The sequence below is a fragment of the Furipterus horrens genome, unplaced genomic scaffold (genome assembly GCF_987537825.1).
Source record: "Furipterus horrens unplaced genomic scaffold, mFurHor1.1.pri manual_scaffold_2, whole genome shotgun sequence".
Classification (NCBI taxonomy): domain Eukaryota; kingdom Metazoa; phylum Chordata; class Mammalia; order Chiroptera; family Furipteridae; genus Furipterus; species Furipterus horrens.
The window spans coordinates 171121592-171148350 of NW_028327172.1; the positions used below are offsets into that span (position 1 = coordinate 171121592).

Sequence of the window (26759 nt, forward strand, 5' to 3'; positions counted from 1 at the left end):
GTGGGTCATTTATACATGTTCTTTGATTTTACACTTCCCCTTCTTACCCCCTTTTCTCCCTCCCCCCTCCCCCCTTGTTACTGTTAGTCTACTCCTTGTTTACATACCTCTGGTTCAATTTTGCTCATTTGTTTGTGTTGTTCATTAGTTTCCTGTAATAGGTGACAGCATAACGTATTTTTCTTTCGTTGCCTGGCTTATTTCGCTAAGCATAATTCTCTCTAGTTCCATCCATGTTGTTGCAAATGGTAGAAGTTCCTTCTTTCTTTCTGCTACATAGAACTCCATTGTGTAAATGTACCACAGTTTTTTGATCCACTCATCTACAGATGGGCATTTAGGTTGTTTCCAGCACTTGGCTATTGTAAATAGTGCTGCTATGAACATTGGAGTGCATAGGTTCTTTTGAATTGGTGTTTCAGGATTTTTCGGATGTAATCCCAGTAATGGAATTGCTGGTTCAAAAGGCAGTTCCATTTTTAGTTTTTTGAGGAAATTCCAAACTGTTTTCCATAGTGGCTGCACCAGTCTGCATTCCCACCAGCAATGCACCAGGGTTCCCGTTTCTCCGCATCCTCTCCAGCACAAGTTGTTTGTTGATTTGTTGATTATGGCCATTCTGACTGGTGTGAGGTGGTATCTCATTGTGGTTTTTATTTGCATCTCTCTGATGGCTAGTGATGTTGAGCATATTTTCATATGTCTATGGGCCCTCTGTATGTCTTCTTTGGAGAAGTGTTTGTTCAGGTCCTTTGCCCATTTTTTAATTGGGTTGTCTGTCTTCTTGGTGTTGAGTCGTATGAGTTCTTTATATATTTTGGAGATCAATCCCTTGTCTGAGATGTCATTGGCGAATATATTTTCCCATATGGTTGGTTTCCTTTTCATCTTGCTGATGTTTTCTTTAGCTGAGCAGAAACTTTTTAGTTTGATGTAGTCCCATTTGTTTATTCTTTCCTTTATTTCCCTTGCCTTAGGAGATATATCAGTGAAAATGTTGCTACGTGGGATATCTGAAATTTTCCTGCCTATTTTTTCCTCTAGGACTTTTATGGTATCACGGCTTACATTTAAGTCTTTGATCCATTTTGAGTTTATTCTGGTGTATGGTGTAAGTTGGTGGTCTAGTTTCATTTTTTTGCATGTCCCTGTCCAGTTCTCCCAACACCATTTGTTGAAGAGGCTCTTTTCACTCCATTTGATGTTCTTTCCCCCTTTGTCAAATATTAGTTGACCATATGAACCTGGGTTTATTTCTGGGCTCTCTATTCTGTTCCATTGATCTATATGTCTGTTTTTATGCCAGTACCAGACTGTTTTGATTACCGTGGCCTTGTAGTATAGTTTGATATCAGGTATTGTGATTCCTCCTACTGTGTTCTTCTTCCTCAAAATTGCTGTGGCTATTCGGGCTCTTTTTTGGTTCCATATAAATTTTTGAAGTATTTGTTCTAGGTCTGTGAAATATGTTGCTGGTATTTTAATAGGGATTGCATTGAATCTATAAATTGCTTTGGGTAGTATGGACATTTTAATGATGTTGATTCTTCCCATCCATGAGCATGGTATATGCTTCCATTTATTTGTATCTTCTTTAATTTCTTTCTTCAATGTTATGTAGTTTTCTGAGTACAGGTCTTTTACCTCCTTGGTTAAGTTTATTCCTAGGTATTTTATTTTTCTTGTTGCTATGGTAAATTGAATTTTTCTTTCAGTTTCTATCTCTGAGTTTTTATTGTTGGTGTATAAAAATGCCTTTGATTTCTTAATATTGACTTTGTATCCTGCTATTTTGCCGAATTCACTTATTAGGTCGAGTAGTTTTTTTGTGGAGTCTATAGGGTTTTCTATGTACACTATCATGTCATCTGCAAATAATGACAGTTTTACTTCCTCTTTTCCAATTTGGATGCCTTTTATTTCTCTTTCTTGTCTGATTGCGGTGGCTAGAACTTCCAAGACTATGTTGAATAGGAGTGGGGAGAGCGGACATCCTTGTCTTGTTCCTGATCTCAGGGGGAATGCTCTCAGTTTTTGCCCATTGAGTATGATGTTGGCTTCAGGTTTCTCATATATGGCCTTTATTATGTTGAGGTATGCTCCCTCTATTCCCATTTTGCTGAGAGTTTTTATCATAAATGGGTGTTGTACTTTATCAAATGCTTTTTCTGCATCTATTGATATTATCATGTGGTTTTTGTCTTTCATTTTGTTTATGTGGTGTATTACGTTTATTGATTTACGAATGTTAAACCATCCTTGCATCCCTGGGATGAATCCTACTTGATCGTGGTGTATGATCTTTCTAATGTGTTGCTGGATCCGGTTTGCCAATATTTTGTTGAGGATTTTAGCATCTATGTTCATCAGCGATATTGGCCTGTAGTTTTCTTTCTTTGTTGTGTCTTGACCTGGTTTTGGAATTAGGGTTATACTGGCTTCATAGAATGAGTTTGGCAGTCTTCCCTCTTCTTGTATCTTTTGGAATAGTCTGAGAAGGATAGGAGTTAGTTCTTTCCTAAATGTTTTGTAGAATTCACTTGTGAAGCCATCCGGTCCAGGGCTTTTGTGTGCTGGGAGTTTTTTGATTACTGCTTCAATTTCACTAGCTGTTATTGGTCTATTCAGACTTTCTGCTTCTTCTTGATTCAGTTTGGGAAGACTATAGGTTTCCAGGAATCTGTCCATTTCCTCTAGGTTGTCAAATTTCTTGCCATACAGTTGTTCATAATAATTTCTTATAATCCTTTGTATTTCTGTGGTATCAGTTGTGATTTCTCCTCTTTCATTTCTGATTTTATTTATTTGGGTCCTCTCTCTTTTTTTCTTGATGAGCCTGCTTAAAGGCTTGTCAATTTTGTTTATTTTTTCAAAGAACCAGCTCCTACTTTTGTTGATCTTTTGAATTGTTACTTTAGACTCTATGTCATTTAATTCTGCTCTGATCTTGATGATTTCCTTCCTTCTACTTGATCTGGGCTTTGCTTGTTGTTCTTCCTCTAGATCTTGTAGCTGTAGGGTTAAATTTTTTATTAGATATTCCTCTAACTTTTTTAGGTAGGCCTGTATTGCTATGAACTTTCCTCTTAGGACTGCTTTCGCTGTATCCCATAGGTTTTGGGTTGTTGTGTGTTCATTATCATTAGTTTCCAGAAACTTTTTGATTTCTTCCTTGATGTCATTGTTAACCCATTCATTATTTAATAGCATGTTATTCATTCTCCATGAGTTTGAATGTTTTTGAATTTTTTCCTTGAGGTTGATTTCCAATTTTAAGCCATTGTGATCTGAGAAGATGCTTGATATAATTTCAATTTTCTTGAATTTGTTAAGGCTTGTTTTGTGTCCTACCATGTGGTCTATCTTTGAAAATATTCCATGTGCACTTGAGAAGTATGTATATTTTGCTTCTTTGGGGTGAAAACTTCTATATATATCGACTAAGTCCATTTGATCTAGAGTGTTGTTCAGTGCCTCCATATCTTTGATGTTTCTTTGCTTCGAAGATCTGTCCATTGTTGACAATGGGGTGTTAAAGTCCCCTACTATGAGTGTGTTGTTGTCTATATCTTTCTTGGAGTCTTTCAAAAGTTTCCTTACATATTTGGGTGCTCCTAAGTTTGGTGCATATATATTTATAAGGGTTATATCTTCTTGATGGATTTTTCCCTTAAGTATTATGAAATGCCCTTCTTTGTCTCTTTTTATGGACTTTGCTGTGAAATCTGTTTTGTCTGATATAAGTATTGCTACCCCGGCTTTTTTTTCATGTCCATTTGCTTGGAATACATTTTTCCATCCCTTTACTTTCAGTCTGTGTAGATCTTTTGTTCTAAGGTGGGTCTCTTGTAGACAGCATATATGTGGGTCATTCTTTCTAATCCATTCAGCTACCCTATGTCTTTTAATTGGAGCGTTTAATCCATTTACATTTAAGGTTATTACCGGTAAGTACTTATTCATTGTCATTTTTCCCCTTTGTACTCGTGTTCTTCTCTGTCTCTCTCTGTTTCTTTATCTTCTTAGAGCAGACCTTTTAGCATCTCTTGCATTGCTGGTTTGGTGGAGATGTATTCTTTTAGCCTTCTTTTGTCTTGGAAGCTCCTTATTTCACCCTCCATTTTGAATGAGAGCTTTGCTGGGTATAGTATTCTAGGTTGTAGGCCTTTGTTTTTCATTGCTTGGAATACTTTTTGCCATTCCCTTCTGGCTTGTAGTGTTTCTGCTGAGAAATCTGATGATAGCCTTATTGGAGTACCCTTGTATGTTATTAGTTGTTTTTCTCTTGCTGCTTTTAGGATCCTCTCTTTGTCTTTGAATGTTGCCATTTTAATTATGATGTGTCTTGAGGTGGGCCTGTTGGGGTTCATCTTCATTGGGACCCTCTGTGCTTCCTGGACTTGCGTGACTCTTTCTCTCGTCATGTTAGGAAAGTTTTCTGTCATTAGTTTTTCAAAGAGGTTTTCTATCCCTTGCTCTTCTTCTTCTCCTTCTGGAATTCCTATGATACGGATATTATTACGTTTCATGTTGTCCTGCAGCTGTCTTAGAACCTCTTCAGTCTTGTTCAGTCTTTTTTCATTTTGTTGCATTGTCTGGGAGTTTTTGTGTAGGTTGTCCTCCAGCTCGCTGATCCGATCTTCTGCTTCCTCTAGCCTGCTTTTAATTCCTTCTACTGTGTTCTTCAATTCAGAGATCGTATTTTTCATTTCCTCCTGGCTCTTATTGATAGCTTCTATGTCCTTTTTCATGCTCACGTAATTTTCTGTGAGTTCCTTGTAGTTTTTCTGGAGTTCTTTGAAGTTTCCGCTGAGCTCATTCAGCTTCTCCATAATCCATGTTTTGAATTCCATATCTGATAGTTCGCTCCCCTCTATTTCATTTAGCACTCTTTCTGGGGATTCTACCTTTCCTTTTGATGGGAGGTTGTTTCTCTGTCTCCCCATTTTTTTGACTCCTATTGTTTGTTGGTGCTTCTTGGAATGATCTGCACTTCCTGGATCTGCCTCTGGTGGCGTCAGATCATGTACCAGTCTGGCCCTAGGCAGCCTGTTGGAGACTTCCAGGGATCTACTGCTGTTGTCTGTCTTCTTTGATTGTTAATCTATTCAATCTGTGATTAGCTGTCAGGCTTAAGGACTGTGGGTGTGGCAGCTTAATTCCTGTAGGCAGGGCTTTTGCTTCCCCTCAGGCTGACGCCACTTGGAGGGGAATGGTCTACCCGCAGTACTGGGGATGAGTCAGCACTGGGACCCAGTCAGCTGCTCCTCCAGTTCTCCCCTCAAAGCCACCGTGCCAAATTCTCCCCAAGTGTCTCCAGCCCTCTCTGCCTTCCCTCTGCTTGAGCCCAGGGTAAGTGGTGGCCAAAATATTTTCGTATGTGATCCACTTAAGAGCTCTTTTTCTCCTGCTGTTTCTCTCCGGCTAGCAAGAAAGCCTGTGGCTTTTCGCTTTTCACAGCTGATACTATTTTACTTTCCACTCTGTCGCTGTAGGCTGGGAAGCCCAGCTGGGGGTTTAGACCCTGCCCTTCTCAGGGGGAATCCCCGGCTGCTGAGCTGTTTCTCAGTCCCTTCAGCAGCCACCCGTGTGAGCCCAGCCAGCCCTTCCGCGTCTCCGCACTCCCTACCGGTCACGTTGTGATGTAGCGGCCTTTTCTGTCTCTCCGTGGTTATAAGACTTCTTTCCAGCTAGTGTTCCGTTGGTTATTCCAGATGATTTCTCCAAAATTAAGTTGTAAATCCAGACTGGTCCTGGGAGGAGGTTAGTGTAGCTTCCACTTACTCCTCCGCCATCTTGGATCTCCCTCCTCACAGTATCTTTTAAAGAGCATAAAGTTTTATATTTTGATGAAGTCTAATTTCAAGGTCACCTTTCATATCCAAATAAAATTCAATTGTTCCAGCATCATGTGTTGAAAAGCATATCATTTCTGCACTAATTTCTCTTTACACCTTTGTCAAAAATCAGTTGTCTATATAAGTGTGGTTTTATTTCTGGGCTTTCAATTTCTTCCACTGATCTGCTTTTCTAAGCTGGTTCCAATGCCACACAGCCTTGATTAATGTATCTTTATAATCAGTCTTAAAATCAGGCAGTATTAATCTTCCAAACATGTCACTCATTTTCAAAGTTATTTTGACTGTTCTAGGTACTTCACATCCCCATATAAATTTTGCAATTTGTTAACTTCTACAAAAAAAGTATGCACAGATTTTAATTAATCTACAAATCAATTTTAAGATAAATGACAGTGTAACAATATTTAGTCTTCAATCCATGACTATAATGTATTAACATGCGAATTATTTAAAAGTGTGTTATTTAGTTTCTAAATATTTTGGAAATTTCTAGATATTTTTGTTAGTGATTTTTAATTTAATTCCATTTTAAGGAAACACCCTGTAGGTGCCATGAATCCATTTAAACAATGTAAACAACTTTAATAACCTAAAAAATGGAATATCTTGGTAAATGTGCTTTGCAAATTTAGAAAAATATATACATTTTGTTGTTTTCTAGGAGAGTGTTCTATAAATGTTAATTAGGTAAATTTGGACGACACTGTGTTTCAAATCTATACTCTAACTTATTTTTTTGTCCACTTGTTCTCTCAGTTACTGATATCTCTGATTATAATTTTAAAATTAGTCTATTTTCCTTATAATTATATTAGTTTTTGTTTAATGTATTTTGAAGCTTCCTTCTTAGGTATATAAATAATTAAAATTATTTCTTTTTAATAAACAGCTCCTTTATTACTGTGGAGTGATCTTATATATCCCTGGTAATACCCATTGCTCTGTCTGATATTAACATAATCACTTCACTTTTTTTAAAATTAGTGTTAGCATGACATATGTTTTTCATCATTTTGCTCTATGCTCTGTGTCTTTATACTTGAAGTGTTTCATACAGGCAGCAAATAGTTGAGTCTTGCTTTTTATCCAAACTGACAACCTTAATTTTTAATTGAATTATTTACAACATTCCATTTTATGTGACCAAATCTATCAACTGCTATGTATTGTCTTTTCCAGTTTTTGCTTCCCTCCTTTAGAATAATTAAATATTTTTAATAACTCCATTTTATCTCCTTTGTTGGCTTATTAGCGTAAATCTATCTTATTCCTGTGCTTTCTACCCAAATGAGTTCATGGTAACTGCTTGTACATTCTGTTTAATCCTTATGCAAACCTGACCTCCAACATCAGAATTATAATTTTAACTTGGAATTTCTTTTACTTAAGATATTGCCCGAATTGTAAAAAATAATCTCAGATTTGTAATCATAAAATAATTTAAAATTCAGTTTATTAACCAAATGATAGAAAACTGAAGGTGTAATTGACTAGAATCATTCCATTTGTTCATTTATGCGCTGTTTCAATGGTCCTATAACAATCCTATAAGGTATGTACATTAGAGGCTATTTCAATCCACTTTTACATAGCCACCTACTAAAAAGACTAATGTGTTCCATTTCTTTTGTAAAACATGCAGGCTGATGGCCAGAACTTGCCAAAAGAATATCAGAGAGTAGTTAATAAACTACCCCTGCCTCTATCAAATGAGTTTCATGATAATCAAGAAATAATTGTGTATATAGCCTAACCTGTATCTGCCAGTTATCTTGCAGTAAATCACGTAATTTAATTTAAAATGATATACAACCAAATAAGAAAGTTGAAAAGAAAACAGTTGTTATTTTTATAGAAATTAAGTTGAATGTTCTGGGAAGACTCTTGAGAACCAAATAAAATTAATAATAAGTTAGGTAAGGGCAAGGCAACTATGAAAACTGGGAGACCTTTCTAAAATCTCGATAAATTTTCACTCAACTTCACCTCCAACTGAAAATTATAGGCAATGAATTAATGCCAGAAGATGATAAAAAAAAATTCTAATCAGTGGGTTACAAAGAGTCTTGGACCCACATCAAAAGATTGGTGAATAAATGAGTATTTAACTGTTGTATGTTATAATACAATCTTTAAGGTAAATATGGATTGTTTTATGACTTTGTATTTTAATCAACTTTTTTCTATTAACCAACAAATTATATGGCACAAGTGAGGTGGATAAAGTCTATTTAAATCCTCTTTTTCAAGGAGAAAAAAGTGATTCACCAGCTAAGCAACAGTCAGTAAACTGTAAGGCCAGATTACAAACTCAGACTGTGTACATACATATCTGAACGATATTTTCTGCTAGCAAACATGTAACTCTCACTGTGTGATTACTCAAATAAGACACAGGCCACTTCAGGAGGAGTGGTGTATTTAATATCTGTCTTTACTCTCACTGTTATCATTTTTGAACCTTACCAAAAAGAAATTATGAATAATAATAGAAATATCATTATTAAGCAGAAAAAAAAAACATAAAAATACAGGTTACAAGGCTAGAAAGAAGGGATAATAGATAGAAGATCACTGAAATAATTCTGGTCTACATAGTTACATGCACTAGAAACTTGAATGTGAATGTTTGAAGCATATGTGCTTATAAGGTTCAGAGAGTCAGTATAATGTATGTTAATAAAGGTTAAAAAGGTAGGCTCTGGAATCAGACTGCCTGATTTCAGGTCTTGGCTCTACCCTTTATTAGCAAGTAATACTAGACAATTCATTTAACCTCTATGTTTCATTCTCCTCATCTGTAAAATGGAGAAGACAATTCCTACTCATAAGGCTGTTTTGAAGAGAAAATAAAATAATCCACATAAAGAAAACCTACCACATAGTGGGCACACATTATTCACTAGCTAACATAATTGTCTAAAGTAATGCCATAAGTGAGCAACTGACAAGCATTCACATCCCAGTGCAATTACTTATCAGCTCTGTGACCGTAGGGAAGTTACTTAATCTCTTGGTGCCTCAAATCCCTCATCAGTAAAATGTGCATAATAAAAGATCCAGGCCCACAAGATTATTGTGAGGATTCAATAAATTAATAAATGTATAGTGCCTGAGACATAAATGCTTAATGTAATAAATTTTAGCCACTATTATTTTTTGTACATTACTGGCTTTTAAGCTAGATTGAAAATTGCCCTTTCTGAGAGCATCCAGATATCTGTGACCACCATGGTCCCTTTGGCTCTATGCTTTTCACCCTCTAAGATGGACAGGGCTCAAGAAATTTATTTGAGTATGGATAGATCACCAGTGCCATCTGGTGGCATTGCTAACAAATTCACCAAATGAGGAATACTGCCTACAAATGGATAAAATTTCTACAGATACAAATTTAATATTTTATGATAGACTAAATCTAATGTAGTGATTTGGAACTTTATAACATTTCATATAAATAGTTTACTGTAATATAAATGCAAATGGGGAAACTTCATAAACTGCAAACTCTAAGATTCTTTGGCAAATACAGTTCAAAAAAAAAGTTTGTTTTCCTTTTTTCACATGAGCTAAACCCACTGCCAAGATATTTTGGACAGATTTGTATGTTAGTAAATCCATGATATTTTTTAGACCTCAGTTTCCTATTATATAAAATTAAGGCATTGTATGTGTTGAGTTTCTTTCTGGTTCTGAAAGTAAGTGATGAATTACTATACAAAATTTAACATGATGGATCTATAGTGTTATCAGAAGCAATTGTCTCAGAGGGAAACCCTGATGACTTGATAACTTCTAAGGTCCTTTCCAACTTTATGATTTTTTTAAATGCAGCCATATTAGAATTAGAATTAGAAATATAAATCTTCGGTGTAATTTAATTGGCATAAAATTATAATGTACTAAGATATTAAGATATTAAGTTATATTGTTAGAGAAATTCACATATTAATACCTTTTAAAGATCTCAGGCAAAGCATCATACATTTTTATTTCCTGCAAGTCAAAACTTAGAGAGGAACACAAAACTGCACAAAACTACTGTCACCTAGACTGTACCAGCAGTCTTTGCTTTGCTCAATTAAAAAACGCACAAATTTCAGACCCACAACTAGTTAATAATACCAGCCTCCAACAACACAGTTCAAATGTCAGTTATCATAGTATATTAACTATGTTACATAAGAGCTTCAGGCTCTTTGATCCATAAATCCCTGTGTAAATAACATAGCATCACGAGCAGTGACCAACATGTCACTTCTTTCAAAGTCCATCAGTGATTTGTCACTGCACATTTGCATTCTAGTCAAACATAGACAGCACAGCCTCCATGTCTCCAAACGATAAATTCACATGACACTTTGCAAAAGTGGATAACCAACAGAGGGAATTAGCCTGTAAAGAGGACAGTAGAGCAAAGAGACCACACGTGATGATGCTGGAGCTGAAATGGTATGTGAATAGATCTGAAAATGGTGACAGCCAAGCAAAGGTAGACAAAACCTAGGCCAGCATGAAGTGAAGGTAAGAACTGTGAATGTAAAAAACAAGCTCAGGTTGCCTCAGTAGGATTCTAGTGAATGTGAATGGGTTGTACAAGCCTAGGTGACTGGAATGTTGACATTGCGCCCTCTGAGCATTGTAGCTAGGCAGTCACAGGAATTTAGAGAAGGTGAACTTAATTAACATCAATGAGGAGAGTTATTGTGACGAAAAGAATGACGATGACCCAGAGGAAGTGGCACCAGCATAAAACTTCACTTTAAAGAAACTCAGAGACATTTCACAACTTTGAAACTACGAAGAACAAAAAGAAAACTGATTCAAACTTAGAAAGAAATACGACAGTTTCGATCACAAAGACAGAACAGGTGCATTTGCTTCATATTGTCCATTCTATCATGAGAAGAAGGCAAGTTCTATTCAAACTCCTATTGACAAGTTTTTTCAAAGAAATCAAATACTTTAATTCTCAATGTTTTAATATTTTAAATTACAGTGTACTGAATAAGTATTAGTTTTACTGTTTTTCCATTTCCCTATACATTTATAAACCACAGTAAGAAAGTTTATAATGTTTAGAGAAAAACATTTTAAAGGTCAGAGAACAATTGCTATTTTTGCCCTTGATTATTAAGGTCATTTGACACAATTTCAGCTTACAGTTATTTTTATGGCCTTGCAGTACTGTTCAAAGCAAGTACTGCATGTATTGTCAATATCAAAAGTTTTCTTTCACAATTTGCCATCATCGTAAGCATAAGTAATTCAGAAATTGTCACCTATTACATGCTAGCATAACAGCTTGATCCCTCTGAGCAAATTTTATAAATTAGTTACAGTGTCATGGCATAATGCTGAAAGATGCCCTTCATCCTAACCAAACCAGACATATAGAAAAGCATTAAGTACCTGGCAGTGGCAACTGAACTAATATGCCACTGACTCTTGGGTCCATGTTCAATTGATCAGTTATATCCAAAAGTTCTTGCTGAGAAACATCCTTAGGTTTTAGAATGATCTCACTGTAGATACCTAGAAGAAAACAAGCACAGAAAGTCATCTAATAAAGATGTGGGGTTTTTTTTTGTTTGTTTGTTTGTTTTTTTCATTAATAGTATCTCAGACAGCCTGTAACTGGTTTTCTCTGTTCCTGGAAAGAAAGGGCCTTCTATAAAAATGATGTTCTAAACATCATCAGGAAGGATTTCTCAAATAGTAACAGATGTTTTCTTATGAGTCACATGCATTCTTTGGCCCAGTATCCTATGTGGCAAATTGCACTTATTTGTGATAAACCACTATTAGTGAATTTGAATACAATAAAGATATCAATAGCACCACCACCACTGTCAAGCCAAGTATGACAGAGTGAACTGGTCAGATTCATTATCTGATTAAAACAAATGTAATAAGAATGGGCCCTTTACCTGTAAATTTTTCTTCTCACATCTCACGATAGCATCTGAAATCACACTGAATTGATTAAATAAGAAATTTAAAGAAGAAATGAAGATATACTTTGGTAACTAAAAAAAAAATCTATCATAATAATAAATGTTATTCAAATAACACTTATTTGACAATTATCATTCATAATTACTACAACTTTAAGTTAAACCAGAAAACATTATTTAGTAAAAAGTACAACTAAAATATCCCCACCTACAGCAGAGGCAGCTTTGATCTTCTTCCTGACATAGGTATGGCTTGCTGGGTTATCACCCACTAAAATAACACTGAGGTGGGGTCTTCTGTTCCCAAGGGAAATCCAGGACTCCACACCCCGCTGTATTTCTTTCTGGATTTGTTTGGCCATTTCAGTTCCCGAGATAACAATGGCATCATGTCTATGGAAAACAAAAGAATAAATGTAGTACTAAAATGACAACGAGGAACATTTAAACACATTAAGTTTAAGATACAAGAGTCACTAAAAGATCTATGATTCTCCAAGTGAGCATCCAAAATTTGAATTTTTGCTCATATATTTGATACATAATTCTTCAGATTCATATATTTATAATTATGTGAATGATTCTAACTCTGCTTTTTAGATCTACATTATAATCTACTGTAATGTACATTTCTTTATAACTATTGCATACGCATATATATCTTTTATCAAACCACATAGTCAAGATCCAGACTATATTAGCTCTATTAAAAGTGCTGCTATTTTTTCAGAAGAGGCAGATCAGCACAGTCTAGTTAAAACTGGGACCCATTTTCAAAGCCTTGTGCCATGTTGTATTTGACCCCACAGTCTTAGAAGCCGAAAACTAGTCTGTATACTCTTAGTTACTGTATCCTGTACAAGACCCTGAAGTCATGAGCTCTGTACTACACGACTTTTAACTTTTTCAAGGAGACATTTTATTCCGCAGCCTTAGGATAACTCCAGGACAACAGTCACCAGTCTTACCATGCTTGTTATTGATTACTCTGGGGACCAGGTCAGTAAGCAGATGGCTCAGTAGTTACCCACACCATTTCTAATGGAAAAAAATTTGCACAGAGCACTACTTCCTGGCAGTCTATATAAAGTACTTAAGAAGCTAAGAAATGCTATGCTGTGACAGATGACATAAATCTATCTCTGGAAAGACACAGAGAAACGCCAGCACACCATGATGTCAAATTTAAGAGTGGTGAATTATGTTCCTCTTACTATGCGTTCATTTTTTAAAGGTACCTGATAAAGTATAAGATGGTTCCTGCTTCCTGCTGCCATGATTGTTACACAAAATGCCAAATGCAGGTCAATGAATATTGTGAAGAAGGGGGAAAAAGGAGTAAGAAGCAGAAGAAGAAAAGGAGGAAAGGAATATCTCATAGCACCTTAATTCTTTCATATCTGTGCATTATTTTATTGTCTAAAGAATGTGGGCATTATGAATATCAGCCAACACACAAAGTACAAACTTGCTGCCTATTCCAAATAAGTCAGTTGCCTCCTCCAATAGGTTGGTGTACATATAGGTAGAACCAGATCAAGAATACTCCATTCCAGTGGTCCACTGTGCTCATTTAAGTTCACGTAATTTCTTAAGTTCATACAATTTTGATGTAAACAATGTTCTGCCAAGAAGTGATACTGAAATGTTGTCTGTGGACAGATACATTAAAATTGCCTGGGAAGCTTGGTGAATTTACAGATTCGCAGACCCCAAGACCACACCCACATGTCACAATCCCTAGGGGGTGAAGCCTGGGAATCTGCATGTCTAGCAAGTTCCCACAGGTATTCTTGTGCATTATCATGTTTGAAAACCACTTTTTCGATCCAACACAAAAGTTAATTTTAATAATAATCATATCCTTGGGTAAATAATTAACTGAGCAACCAAACTGGTAAGACAATACAACTAAAACTAGACATTATCATGACAAGTAACCTGTACTTTTGATTCTAACTTTGTTGACTTTTCACTAAAATTTAACAGCTTTCAAGCACAGAAGTTTATGAAAAATTCCGTGTATCACTCTTGCTCCACTGTCTTAAATTTATTATAGCTTTATTGAATTATAATTGACATACAATAAACTGCACACATTTAAAGTTTACAATTTTATGTTTTAATGTATGTATGTGCCTGGGAAACCATCACCACAATTAATAGCATCTTCATCACCCCTAAAAGTTTCCTGGTGCCCATCCATAGTCTCACTGTTCCACATGTCCCTGCCACGCACGCCCTCCATCACCAGTAATGTTTCTGTCACTGTATATTAGTTTGTATCATCATGAGTTTTATAAAAATAAATTTATGCACTACACATTCTTTTTTCTCTAGCTACTTTCACCCAGCATAATTAAGATTCATTAATGTTGTTGCATGCATCAATAGTTTATTTCTTCTTATGGATGAGTAGTTTTTCATTATACAAAAATATAAAAATTTGTTTATCCATTCAATTGTTGATGGATATTTGGGTTGTTTCCAGTTTGCTGTCATGACAAATAAAGCTGTTAGAAAAATTCAGGTACAACTCATTGTATACACATATGCTTTCATTTCTCTTGAATAAATACCTTGAGTAAAATGGCTGAAACATATGGTAGGTATATGTTTAAATTTGTAAGAAACTGTCAACCTGTTTTCCAAACTGGGTGTACCATTTTACATTTCTACAAGCAGCATATGAGAGTTCCAGCTACTCCACATACTTGCCATCACTTGATATGGTCTTTACATTTTAGACATACTAGTGTCTAGATGGTGCTATCTCATTGTGATTTTAATTTGCATTCCCATAGTGAATAATCATGTTAAGCAGCATTTCATGTGCTTTCCATCTGCCTACCCACTTTGTTGAACTGTGTAATTTAAAATTTTGCCCATATTTAGTAGGTATTTTCCTTATTATTGAAGTCTGAGAGTTCTGCATATACCCTAGATTCAAGTCTTATAGCAGATATGTGATTTGAAATATCTTCTCCCAGTCTATGCTTTGCCTTTGTTTTCTTAACTGTGTCTTTGGAATATCAATTCTGAACTTTGGTGTATTTCAATCAATTTTCTTTTTATAGATCATGTTTTGGTGTTAGGTATAAGTAATCTTTGCCTAATTCAGGTTCACAAAGGATTTCTCCAGTGTTTCCTTCTACAAGTATTATGGGTTCAGGTTATACATTTATTTCTATGATTTAGTTCTATTCCTAGTTTGATGAGAGCTTATATGAGAATATTGTCTAATTCTTTTTCTGCATTTATTCAGATAATCATATACGGTCCTATGTTTTTTTTGGTTTTACTACATTAATATGGTCAATTACATTGATTGATTTTCAAATGTTAAACCAACCTTTCATTACTGAGAAAAACCTCACTTGGTCATAATGTACCTATCCTTTCCAAATACTGTGAATTTCATCTAAAATTTTGTTAATTTTTTTTGTATCTATGTGCATGAGAGGTGTTTGTCAATAGTTTTCTTTTCTTGCAATGTCTTTGTATGGTTTTTGTATTAGGGTGATGATGCCCTCAGAGAATGAATTAGGAAGTATTCCATCCTCTTCAAATTTCCAGAAGAGATTCTGTAGAATTGGTATTATTTATTCCTTAAATGTTTGGTAGAATTCCCTGTGAAGACATCTGATCTTGGAGGTTTATTTGTGGGAAGATTTAAAACTACAAATTTAAATTTTTTAATATAGAGTGCTATTCAAGTTATCCATTTTTTCTTGAGTATTTATAGTTTGTGTCTTTGTACATTTTAATAATTAGAACATAATTGCAATAATAGATTAAATCAAGTTAAGGTAAAATACACAAGACTTCAAATTTTATTTTTCAAGATTAAGTAACAAACTTTCACTATTTCCTATGCATTTCTGGTGCTTATCTTTAATAATTAATTTAAGTGGCCTTTTAATACTAAGAGAACAAAGACCTCCTATATTAGCAAATACTAAGGGTTGCAGATATAGCAACTAATTCCAGCATGGCTCATTTCTAAAAGATAGTAAAAAAATAAATACTTTCCATAAATTAAATTGTGTCAGTAATATTCAGTTAGGGTTAAATAGTCTATTATAGAAGCAGGTTTATACGCTAATATACTAGAAATAACTCTTACAGTAAAGAACATACATTTAGATTTTAAAACACAAACCACCTGTGCAGTTTATAGCATATGAATAGCAGCACTGCTGCTGATACATTTTGTTAATTGATTCTCTGTTCAACAGAATAACATGTTCATAGGCTACTGTAAAACAGGCAATCACTGAAAATAATCTAGAATAATTATGGCCTAGATACTTCAAAGCTATGTGACCCTGAAAATGTCAGACATGATAAAGGCATAAGCTAATTTCTGGCTTCCAAAGAGACAATATACAGATTAAATTTGACTGCACTCTATATGTCAGGGTCTAAGAGAGTGACAATGCTAAACTTATAGCACTGAGATGCTCATTATAGCTGACATGACATAGCTTGAATTAGCTGCTTTTTACGGCTAAATATCCATAATACTGCCACCCATTTATGAAGAGACTTTGAGCATTTTCAGTAGCAGCTGGCTCAACCCATTGATTTCCTCCGTCACTGCAGAGCCTCAACAAGTAGAGGCCTAATGACAGAATGCCTGTATAAGTCCATATGCTGGAAGAACCGGTAAACACATATCTAGCTCACATAGTCCTTAGTGCATAAACAAATGAGATTTTTCAACATGCATATTGCTGAAAATGTTAAATATCAGCAAGAATTCAAATATTCAGCTACAGAAGTATACAGCTCCTATGAGTTCTCCCTGACTGAAATCTTTATCTTTGCCAATCCATTTTCCATACTGCAGCCAGTGAATTTCCAAATATATTCATGTCAATTTCCTGGTAAAACTCCTCACTACATGCCCATAATTTATTAATTTAACAAATATATATTAAGGACCTTCTATATAGAAATCACTATCACCAGGAACATAAATAACAGTGCACAAAACAAATTGCCTGATTTCATGGAAACCACATTGTAGTGAAAGAAGACACAGTAAATTTTTTTTAAAGCAAATATTAATATACAATGTCATGTGTAAAAAAATGGAGGGACAAGACGTATCTAGAGGCCAGAGTTGCCATTTTATATGGGTGGGTTAGAGTGTCACTCCCCTGATTAACCAAGTGATACTTGAGCATGAATGAAGGAAATGAGGGAACGTCGTGTAGCCATATGGAGAAAAGCGTCCCAGGCCAAGGAAAGTGCACAAGTACAGGAACAGGAACTTTAGGCGAGAGCATGTCTGGCATGTTCAATGAATAGCAAAGCCAATGGCTGCAGTGGAAAGAATAAGTGGACCACGACAGCACATGAAGTCAGAGAAGTGGGGATGTCAGATCACCTAAGACCCTTCAGGCCTTAGAAAGGATGTTGGGTTTTACTGTGAGGGAGATAGGAGCCACTTGAAGATTCTGAGGAGTGTCATGACCCAATTTTCATTATTCAATGATAACTGGTTAAAATGTGGAGGATAGTCTCTGCGAGCAAGGGGAAGGTGGGGGTGCTAGGGTGGTATCCCAGGGGCCACTGAGATTTACTGAGATTCGGTGTGAAGTGTGAGAAAAAGTCAAGTTATATGAAAAATTTTGACCTGAAAAACTGAGAACAGGGAGTTTTCACTGAAATCTGAATTTCCTGTAGCTTCAAGCCTATGCATGAGCTTTCTTTAGCTTCATTGCTAAAGAACACCGAGTTCACCAAGTCCCACACTACACACAGCTACATTTCATTTTATCAGCGCTGCCGGTTCTTATCTCTGGATATTCACATACACTATTCCCTCGACCAGAAACAGTCTTCCTTCTCCTTCTCACCTCTCTAACCTCCCTACCAAGTCTATTCCTCCTTCACTTCCACATATTCCTCAAGTCTCAGCTCAGAAGGCATTCTGGGATATGTTCCCTGACCCTTTACTCTGGGGAATTGCCTTTGCCATGAGTTCCCACAGCACCCTGCTCTTTCTCTTTTGTAGTATCTTAAGTCTTTGTTAAAATTACTGTCTCCCCCACTATACTCTACCCTGGCTAAGGCAACCATTTTATATTTATTATGATATCCTTAACACCTAAAAGTATGTGCATATTGTACCTGTTTATTAAATATTTGTGGAATTATCAGAGTTAAATTGTTCATTATATCATAATTTTAAAAAATTATTATGCCGCCAATGAAAATAATTATAAAAAGCATATGTGAAAATATGCATTGTACAAAGTGAACATATGAATTGAAAAATTATAGGTTCATTGTTATGACTGTTACAATATGCATGCATATGGCTAAAGTTAAAAGAAATATGCAAAATAAAATGGAGAAGTAGGTAGTATTCTGGATATTTATCTTTTTATCCTAAAATGTTTTTTTAATGTTATCAAAATAGGTCTTACTGTATTATATTAAAAATGAGTAGATGCAAAGTATCTATAAAACACATGAAAAGAAAAAATAATACAATTAATTATAACAACCAGTTTAATAAAAAATTGTTATAATCACTGAAATCATCTGTGTATCCCTCCCCTATTCATAATCCTTACTCTCTCCTATAAACACTATCCTGAAATTTGGATTTATAATTCCATTGTTTTCCTTTATCATTTAATCTGTTTGTATTTTAAACATTAAAAATATAGCATATGAATATGTACCAAGAATTTGACATGTGGTAAAAATTAACATTCAGATAATTAACAAAAATTAAATATATAAATAAAAAATTAAGATAAAAGTTATAAATTGTTTTAATGTATAAGAAAATAAATTACCTTTTAAAATGTTAATTTAGAAAATAATTTTGAATAGAACTCTTTTATAGATCCACTAATATATTTGTTAGTTAATAAACATTTTCAATAATGTCATTTCATTACTTTAAGGTCTCTTTCTAGCCTTAAAAAAGTGTGGTTTGGCCAAAAAATAAGTCACATTACCATTAAATAGACATCAAAAATGCAGTGAAGCTGACCATTTAGATATCTTTCACACAATGTACCCCATCATTACTTGCTCAGGTGACATTTCCTGAAAAGGCAGAAATATTGCAAGTGACCCCGCAAAGAGAGAAGAACAAGGAATTCTCCCTTTCAGTACTTTATTCGCCCCACATTGCTGGGCTACCATTACATGTGGGTTCCCTAGAAAGCAATAAATCATGAGGGTCGGGGAGAGGAGAGGCAGAGCAGCCCAGGGCAGAACTAATTACTTACTCCAAGCCAGAGGTCTTGAGTGTCAGGCCTGACGCACCATTATTAGTAGCTTTGAGATTGGACAAGTCATTTAACTGCGCTCAAAGGCATGCAATTTCCTCGTCTACACATAGGAATGTTCTCTACTGACCTAACATAAAAGAATTTGGCTAAGAGCTGATTGACTGATTTGCAAAAGTGGCTCTCTCCCCTAGTTTTTGTTAAGTAACAGAGAGACACACTCAGATAATCAGGAGCAATATAGGACCAGAGAAAGCCATCTATATTTAGTGTTGTTTCTATAAGCTTGTTTGTCTGTACTTCCCAGAAATATGAGCTCGTTTATTTACCTATACTTCCCAGAAAATAAACTGTAACCGTCCTAATCTATGATTATTAGAACTAAAGAGTTTAATTAACTAAAGCAAAGTAGTAAACAGGAATAAAAATCACTTTTCTTGTATATCAAAATATTCCTTCACAAAATAGTAAAATACCAAATTCCACCCAAGATTAACAGTGTATTCAATTTGAATACTTGGCATCTTGCTTTTGCTTCTAGGTTTCAATCTTGTTTTTAGCCACAGCTTTAGAGCTCCAATTGTTTTATGAGAACTCTTTTATGAAAAACCCTAATGCAATCATTAGCAAGTCAAATTTCTCTTCAGGTCCTAAGTAGTTTAATTGCTTTGTATTTCAGGGCATAACTTGGAGATTTTGAGTTAGAACTAACAATATAATAGAAAATAAGTCCAAGGGAACCAAGGCAAAATTACATATGGGATAAAAGCAATTATTATTACTAGGGAGCCTTTCACAGTAAATGAGTGTTTTTAAAGTAAGTGAATATTTAAGAATATTAAGTTTCTGACCTTTTAAAAAAATTTCATTGCATATCAAAAATACTTTATTTATATCTCAAAGTAATTTTATCAGAAATTATATTTTGTAAAGCAATAAAAAGTAAAGCAAGTTGTCCTCATTATGTATGATTGTTTTGTTATTGGATTTTGTAACTTAACACTTTCAGGTCCTGTAAATTAGAACACACCTAAACAACATTCAGCTTTTTCAGAATCTTAGATGCTAAGCTCTGCACCATGAGAACCCTGGGGCAATTTGTTTAATCCTACCTCAGAACCATCTTTTTAAATGTTTAATATGACCTCCCATCCACGTTTATGGATCCCCTAAATTCTATGCATGAAGTCCCACGTTAAACACCTTGCATTAAAGGAATCTAACAACATAATTTTTAATATTTATATGCAAAATCTTGATTCACAAAAGTTCTAGCAGATTTAATGTTTTCAAAAAGAGGAAAAGCGATACTGAGATGTTAACAACTATAAATTGCTTGTAGAGCAAAGAACTAGGTAGATCATGCAGATTCAAACCCCGTCTTCACTATTTACTTACTGTGCTAACTTAGACAAATTATTTAATTTCTCTAAACCTCAGTTCCCCAGTCTGTTAACTGGGAATAGTAATAGGGTCTACTTCCTTCAGTTGTGCAGATTAAAGGATAGACTGACTATATGTGAAAAATCTCAGCAAAGTGCTTAACAGAGTAAGGGTTCATGAAATACTAATAAGAATTTATTTTTCAACAACACAACTGGATTAAAGGCAAGATGATATTCCTTGCAAAGTTAATCATAACTAGCCAAAAGGGGACGAGGGGTTATCCATTTTAAAGGATATATATGCCCTCACTTTAGGATTATGAATCTCTGTATAGTCTTTTAGGTCCTAGGCACACTCTTTAATGAGAGTAATTGTACCTCGGTAGAGTTCACATCATTAAGTGAACAAATCTAGATGATATGATGTTGACCTGAATTTGACAGTCAATTATTTCCATATGTTCCTAGGACTAGACATTAAACAACAGCGGGATGATTAGGTTAAGTTATAGTGAACTGACTTAATGTAATATGATGCAGCCAATAAAATATTAACCAAAACAATGGCAACACAGAAAATATGTATGATTAATATTAAGTGGAGCAACTGAATAAGCCTTCCTGAATAATTTTCAACCCTGAGTTCTTTGAAACTAATTTAATTTGGAATGTATTTTGTTCTGACCACAAAGTTTTCTTTTAGTATTATTTTTTTCTGTTCCAAATTTAACTTCTTAATAGGTCTCATTCAGTACTAATTAATAATTTATCCCACTCATTGACAGTTCAAACTTCATTCAGGTTTCTATCTCTTTAAAGCTCCCTTCATAACTTAATCCTCCCTAAGTCGAAGCATTTTTTTAAATCTTCACTGAGCTCCATGAAATCCCATGAAAGTAGTTGACCATGGAAGACTATTAGTGTTTTTATCATCCCATCATGGTATTAACATGAAAAATAATATAACATCAAAGCATATGAAAAACATTAAAGAAATTAAATCAGGACATTAAAGAAATTGCTAAATTATTAGTAAACCAATGACTGAGTAACAAAATCTGAGATTAATATTAGTCTTTGTTTTTCATCTATTAATCCATTTTAATCAGAAAACTTAATTTTGGACACATTACAATTAGAGGATTTTATCTCTGAACAGCTGGGACATACACATAACACTAAGATATAAGACATTAAATGGTGAAACATTTAAATTCTAAATGAAAATGGCTTAAGAACATTGAGAAATCAAAACTGTAGTCAAGATAGTTATCATATCTTATTTTCATTAGAATAGGTAAGGCATTAAGATGGGAAAAACCACACTATTATATTTGCCAACAAAACAAAATACGATTTCGAGAAACTGTCTTTGCTAATCATTGGGACTAACTCTATATTGGTTGAATTCAGTCTGTGGAAAATCAACTTCAGTAACAGTTCTAAATAAAGTCTGGATTCTTAAGCCTTACATGAGGATAAAATAATCTTTAATGAAGTAATTCTTCTACAGAGACAGAAATACTGAGTAAGTACTAGAAGGGAGAATCTGAAGAAAAATTAACAACCTTGGTGATAAAATTTGGTTTTCTACTTTATAAGACATTAATATTTAAATAACATAAACCAGTGCCTTTTTCTAAGTCCAAAAATGTAGGTTTTATTTTTAATGTCAGCCTAGATGCAAAAATTATAAAGTCATTGGTAATGAGACATAAAGAAAGGTGAGGCTTCCATAAAGAGCTGTAGGCCAATACACAAAATTTTACAAATGCTAAAATAAATCATAGCAGGAGGAGGAAAACAATTCTGCCAAATTAATGATTTTAGGAATCACTGAGCAACAGAATAAGCATGGAACAAATACTTGGAATATCTATTTAGTTACTGAAAATAAGTTCAGGGAGGATGAGCTAAAGCAGGGTTTGGGGAAGTGCCTGTTGCAGGATTCCTGCAAATCTGCTTCCAGTCTGACAGTAATCCAAAAGGTCTTTGTTTGACCTCCCCTCCATATGCGAAAGGTTGCTTCCTGGTGCTATATACTGAAAAGTACAGGGCCAGATTCACATGATGTTTATATGATTTGTAAACTCCTCACATAGCAAGGCAAAACAGGAAAAGTTTAATCACCAAGAATTTTTTTATTTTTAACTTTTCAGCTGTTTAGGTAATTCATTTTAAGAAACAATAAGCTGCAACTAATAGAACTTATTTATTTATTTTATATTATTATTAAATATATTTTCTTTCAATTAATAAGATCTAATTTCTCACGAGTAAACAGGAAAAGAAAAACTCATTGCAAATCTTAAAGAAAAAACCATTGAGAGAAAAATGTTAACTGCTACTTCAAGATTTTGTAACTTTCAAATTCTGTCAAACATTATTACTTGAAATTTTCACTTGTCAAAAAAAAGTTCCACTGAAATCGTATGTACATTTCTATTACTATAGATACCTAATTAGTCAGAAATATGAAAAAATAATCAAAAATACATTTTCATCATTCATTTAGGCTTTATATAACTCAGAAACTTGCAATAAATCTGTTACTTTAAAACATTCAGTATCTTTGGGTGAAGAATTTATCACACTCAAAGACAATTTTCAGTAAGAATAACTAACTGAAAATAAGTCACTAGGAATGGTTTGGATTTAAACCACATTCACAGTGAAGAACTAGACAACTAAGGTGTCACTATACTACATTAAAAAAATGATGACTGCGGAGGGGGACAAGTGGGGAGGCAGACAGTGGCGACCTCTGGAAGATGGAATCTCTTCTCTCTGCTGGTCCTAGAAGAGAAAAGAGACACCAATAAGCATCAACACACTGTCCGACTTCCTCCCCACTAGAGACCCACCAGTCCACAGGTGTTTCTCAATCTTACAGCCATCCTCACCTTTATATATGTTAGTCAGTGCCAAGAGGATATCAAAACACCATCCTATCCTAACTTAGTGATGCCTTAAAAAAATTAAAACAAAAGTATTATTTGTATGTATACAGTTATAATCTGCATCAAATGGGGCTGAAAGCAGCTAGATCAAAAAGTAGCAGTTCTTATCTACATTAAGAATAGCTCTCCAAACTTATTGCACTCAACTATTTTAAATTATAAAGAGACAATTAAATATAATTTTAAAGTATCTGAATTATCCATGAGTGTGTGTGGGGGGGGGAGCACATGCACACAAAACAACTGGCTACAACCGGTTGTACTGTTGTGACTCCCATTCAACACACATGGAGAGGGATGGGGTGATGGGGTTGTTCACATCAAGCTGACAAAGATAAATTAATCAACTTATACACTTTGAAAAAAGTTACTCTCACCCTAGAAAGAAGCCCTAAAACAACAAAAATTTTTAAAAATTATCTAAATAGATAAAATAACTATAGTAGATAATTCCTTCAATTTTATAATACAAATAGAATTCTATAGCATCTCCTTGTCCTAGATAATAAAGTTGGTCATTCCAAACCAACTGGCAAAGTCTTCCAACACCACAAGAGCTTATACAACCATAACTCTAAATCAGTTATTTTCTCACATATTCTCGTGAAAGACCTAGTCACTAAAAACGACGGCCCAAGTAAACGCTATAGGAAATAATTTTTATTTCAGTTACTCAAGACTTAGGTCCAAATGCATACAATGAAGACTTAATCAACTTAAATGAAATAATCAGTAGCTATATGTCCACATTACTGATCATTACTCTTTCAAGTATTGTGCTGCACATTGGAGATACAAGAAGATTAGACAGACACCATCCCTGGCCACGTAAAACGGCAGTGAAAGTGCATTACCGGAAGCCCTGAAACTCTGGAAACAGAACCTCTTTTGAACTCACTGGCTTTGGGTCAAGGGAATATATTTTTAGCTTATTAGGTTTGGGTTTGCTAGTACGACCAAGTCAATGACTGCAGGGTAAACTGTTCCGGGGCTCCCTTCTGGACAAGAGTTAAAACCGCACTGTTCTGTATTTCCAAAGTACTAGTTCGAAGAGATGCAGTGAATAGAAGCTTCATCACCTCAATTTTAGGTTAAAGAGGTTCGGGAAGTACCATATAGGAAAGGCCTGAAAAATCAAGATTAATGTCTGCTTTTGTAAAATCATTAGGAAAAAGACCTCATTCAGTATTACCACCAACAACGGAATTCAGACATTCCAACGCTAATCAACCATCTGGAACAACGCCCACTCCTTTGTTTATGAATCACAATAACAGAAACAAAAACAAATGCTTGAAAGAAGCAGACCATGCGCTTTCGTGGCACTTTCCGGAGGGGCTCAAAAGTCTTCATAAATCACTCAGTTGCACCTGCTGCGAAGAACAAGCATTTTGGTGCTGCAGCCCTGGACCGAACGCGTCCAGGTGGCCCGACTCCGGGCCCAGGGGCCCCGCCTGCGTGGTTAGCCAGGCCAAGTTCGGAGCCGAGGCAGGCCTCGCCCGGCCCCGCCGCGGTGCGGGGCAACCCTGGAGCTTGAGCTTCACAAGCGAGGGCCCAGCTCCTGCCAAGCGCTCGCACCCCCGCCGCCCCTCCCACCAGTGGCGGCTTCACAGCCGGAGCACCCAGACAGGAGGAGACAAAGCGTCTGGTAGCGCTCATACCTCGCGCCGCTGCTCCGAAAGCCCCGGAACGTGGGGTGGGCAGCTCCTGGAGCCGCTACGAGCGACGCCGCGCTCCCGCCCAGCCCGGGGACTCGGCCCAGGTAGCTGCGGAGCAGCAAGAAGCCGCGGGAGGGAATTGTCATGGCTGCGAACCCCAGGCTTCCGGACGGAGGTTCACCTCCCGGCGCTCAGATCCCAGCAGCTTCAGACCGGGTTCTCCCCTTTCAGGCTCGACGGGAGAGCAGGTCCCGCTAGCAGCCGGGTTCCGGGGCGCCATGTAGGGGCGGGGCCAGGAGCCAAGCTCCCTGTGGGGCTGGGGGCGGGGCTGAAGGAACTGCGGGATCCTCAGAGGGCAGGGCCGGGAAGCCGGACCCTGGCTGGACCTAGGTTGGGGCGTTGCATCTGGAAGACTGGTGGCTTGCAGTGTGGCTTGGCTACTTGGGTTTCTCTCCCACTTGACACGCCGCAGATCTTCCCGTAGGCAGGACACAGGGAAGGCGGCTAAACTAAACAGTTCAAGCAGCATGCCCTCTTTCTTCCATGCTAGAGTTCCCAACCAACAGCCGCGGAAACTCCACGTGGAATTTGATTTAAAGCAGGAAGGTCCTTACTGGTTCTTTTGTTTCTCACTCCTGTGTACGACTCCTTGGGAGCTGGAGAAAGAAACAAAGGTGTGTGAGCAGGAAGGAGGGGGCCCCTGGCTGAACAAGCTCTTGACTTTAGGGTTTCTGTATCACTGCCACTTTTGGAAGAAAAAAATTGACCAATATCTATGGTTTTCCTGAATCTATAATAAAATTAACACAGTTTAGGAACCTGCTGTTATGTTGAATTTGCAATGAGAAAGTAAAACATTAGCTCCCTTTGAAAAAGAAAATCCAGACTGGCCATTAGATACACTGGGATATGTTAAAAGGTAAGTTGAGCCATGTTAGAAATTTTTAAGTGCTTATTTAAGCAAAACTTGATTCCAATCAGGCAGCGTCAATCTAGCAGATAATAAGGAGATATGCAAAATAAGTCTTTTATATAGGCAGAAGGGAGCAAGAACAAGGAAGTTATACTGACCAAAAAAAAAAAAAAAATGTGGATTATTGCAAAGTTACTTTCCTTTAGGACAGTGGTTCTCAACCTTCCTAATGCTGTGACCCTTTAATACAGTTCCTCATGTTGTGTTGACCCCCGAACCATAAAATTATTTTCGTTGCTACTTCATAACTGTAATTTTGCTACTGTTATGAATCGTAATGTAAATATCTGATGTGCAGGATGTATTTTCATTGTTACAAATTGAACATAATTAAAGCATAGTGATTAATCACAAAAACAATATGCAATTATATATGTGTTTTCCGATGGTCTTAGGTGACCCCTGTGAAAGGGTGGTTCGACCCTCAAAGGGGTCACGACCCACAGGTTGAGAACCGCTGCTTTAGGAGATGGTAGGGGTCTATCAAGCAGATTACCTAACTAGTGCTGATTGAGCAATTCCTAACTGACTAGTTTAAGAGTTCAATTCTGGTAGAGCTGGAATGTAACTAAGTCTTTTGTGACATGAGGTTTAGCATAAGCCACTCCATTTTGAGCATGTTTTCTTTTTTCTTTTTTTAAAATAGATGCAGATAAGACACAGTCAGATAAAACCACGGGCAAAGTTAAAGGAAACATTTCTCCCA

General features: G+C 35.9%; 1 protein-coding gene across 3 annotated transcripts in view; it reads right to left on the reverse strand.

The window, feature by feature from the left end:
- The window catches only part of MTHFD2L (methylenetetrahydrofolate dehydrogenase (NADP+ dependent) 2 like), a 109678-nt gene extending 84293 nt beyond the window's left edge, over positions 1-25385 (reverse strand). The window contains exons 1-3 of one of the 3 annotated variants that reach the window (XM_090266762.1): positions 25084-25385; positions 12027-12211; positions 11274-11396 (exon numbers count right to left, since the gene is read on the reverse strand). In XM_090266762.1, the coding sequence (XP_090122888.1) occupies positions 11274-11396; positions 12027-12211; positions 25084-25226 (451 nt within the window). In that variant the 5' untranslated portion in view covers positions 25227-25385. Of the gene's footprint in view, positions 1-11273; positions 11397-12026; positions 12212-22695; positions 23259-23365; positions 23431-25083 lie in introns of those variants that run through there. The other 2 variants (XR_016509103.1, XM_090266763.1) reach the window with 2 other exon arrangements.
- Positions 25386-26759: the final 1374 nt, after the last annotated feature.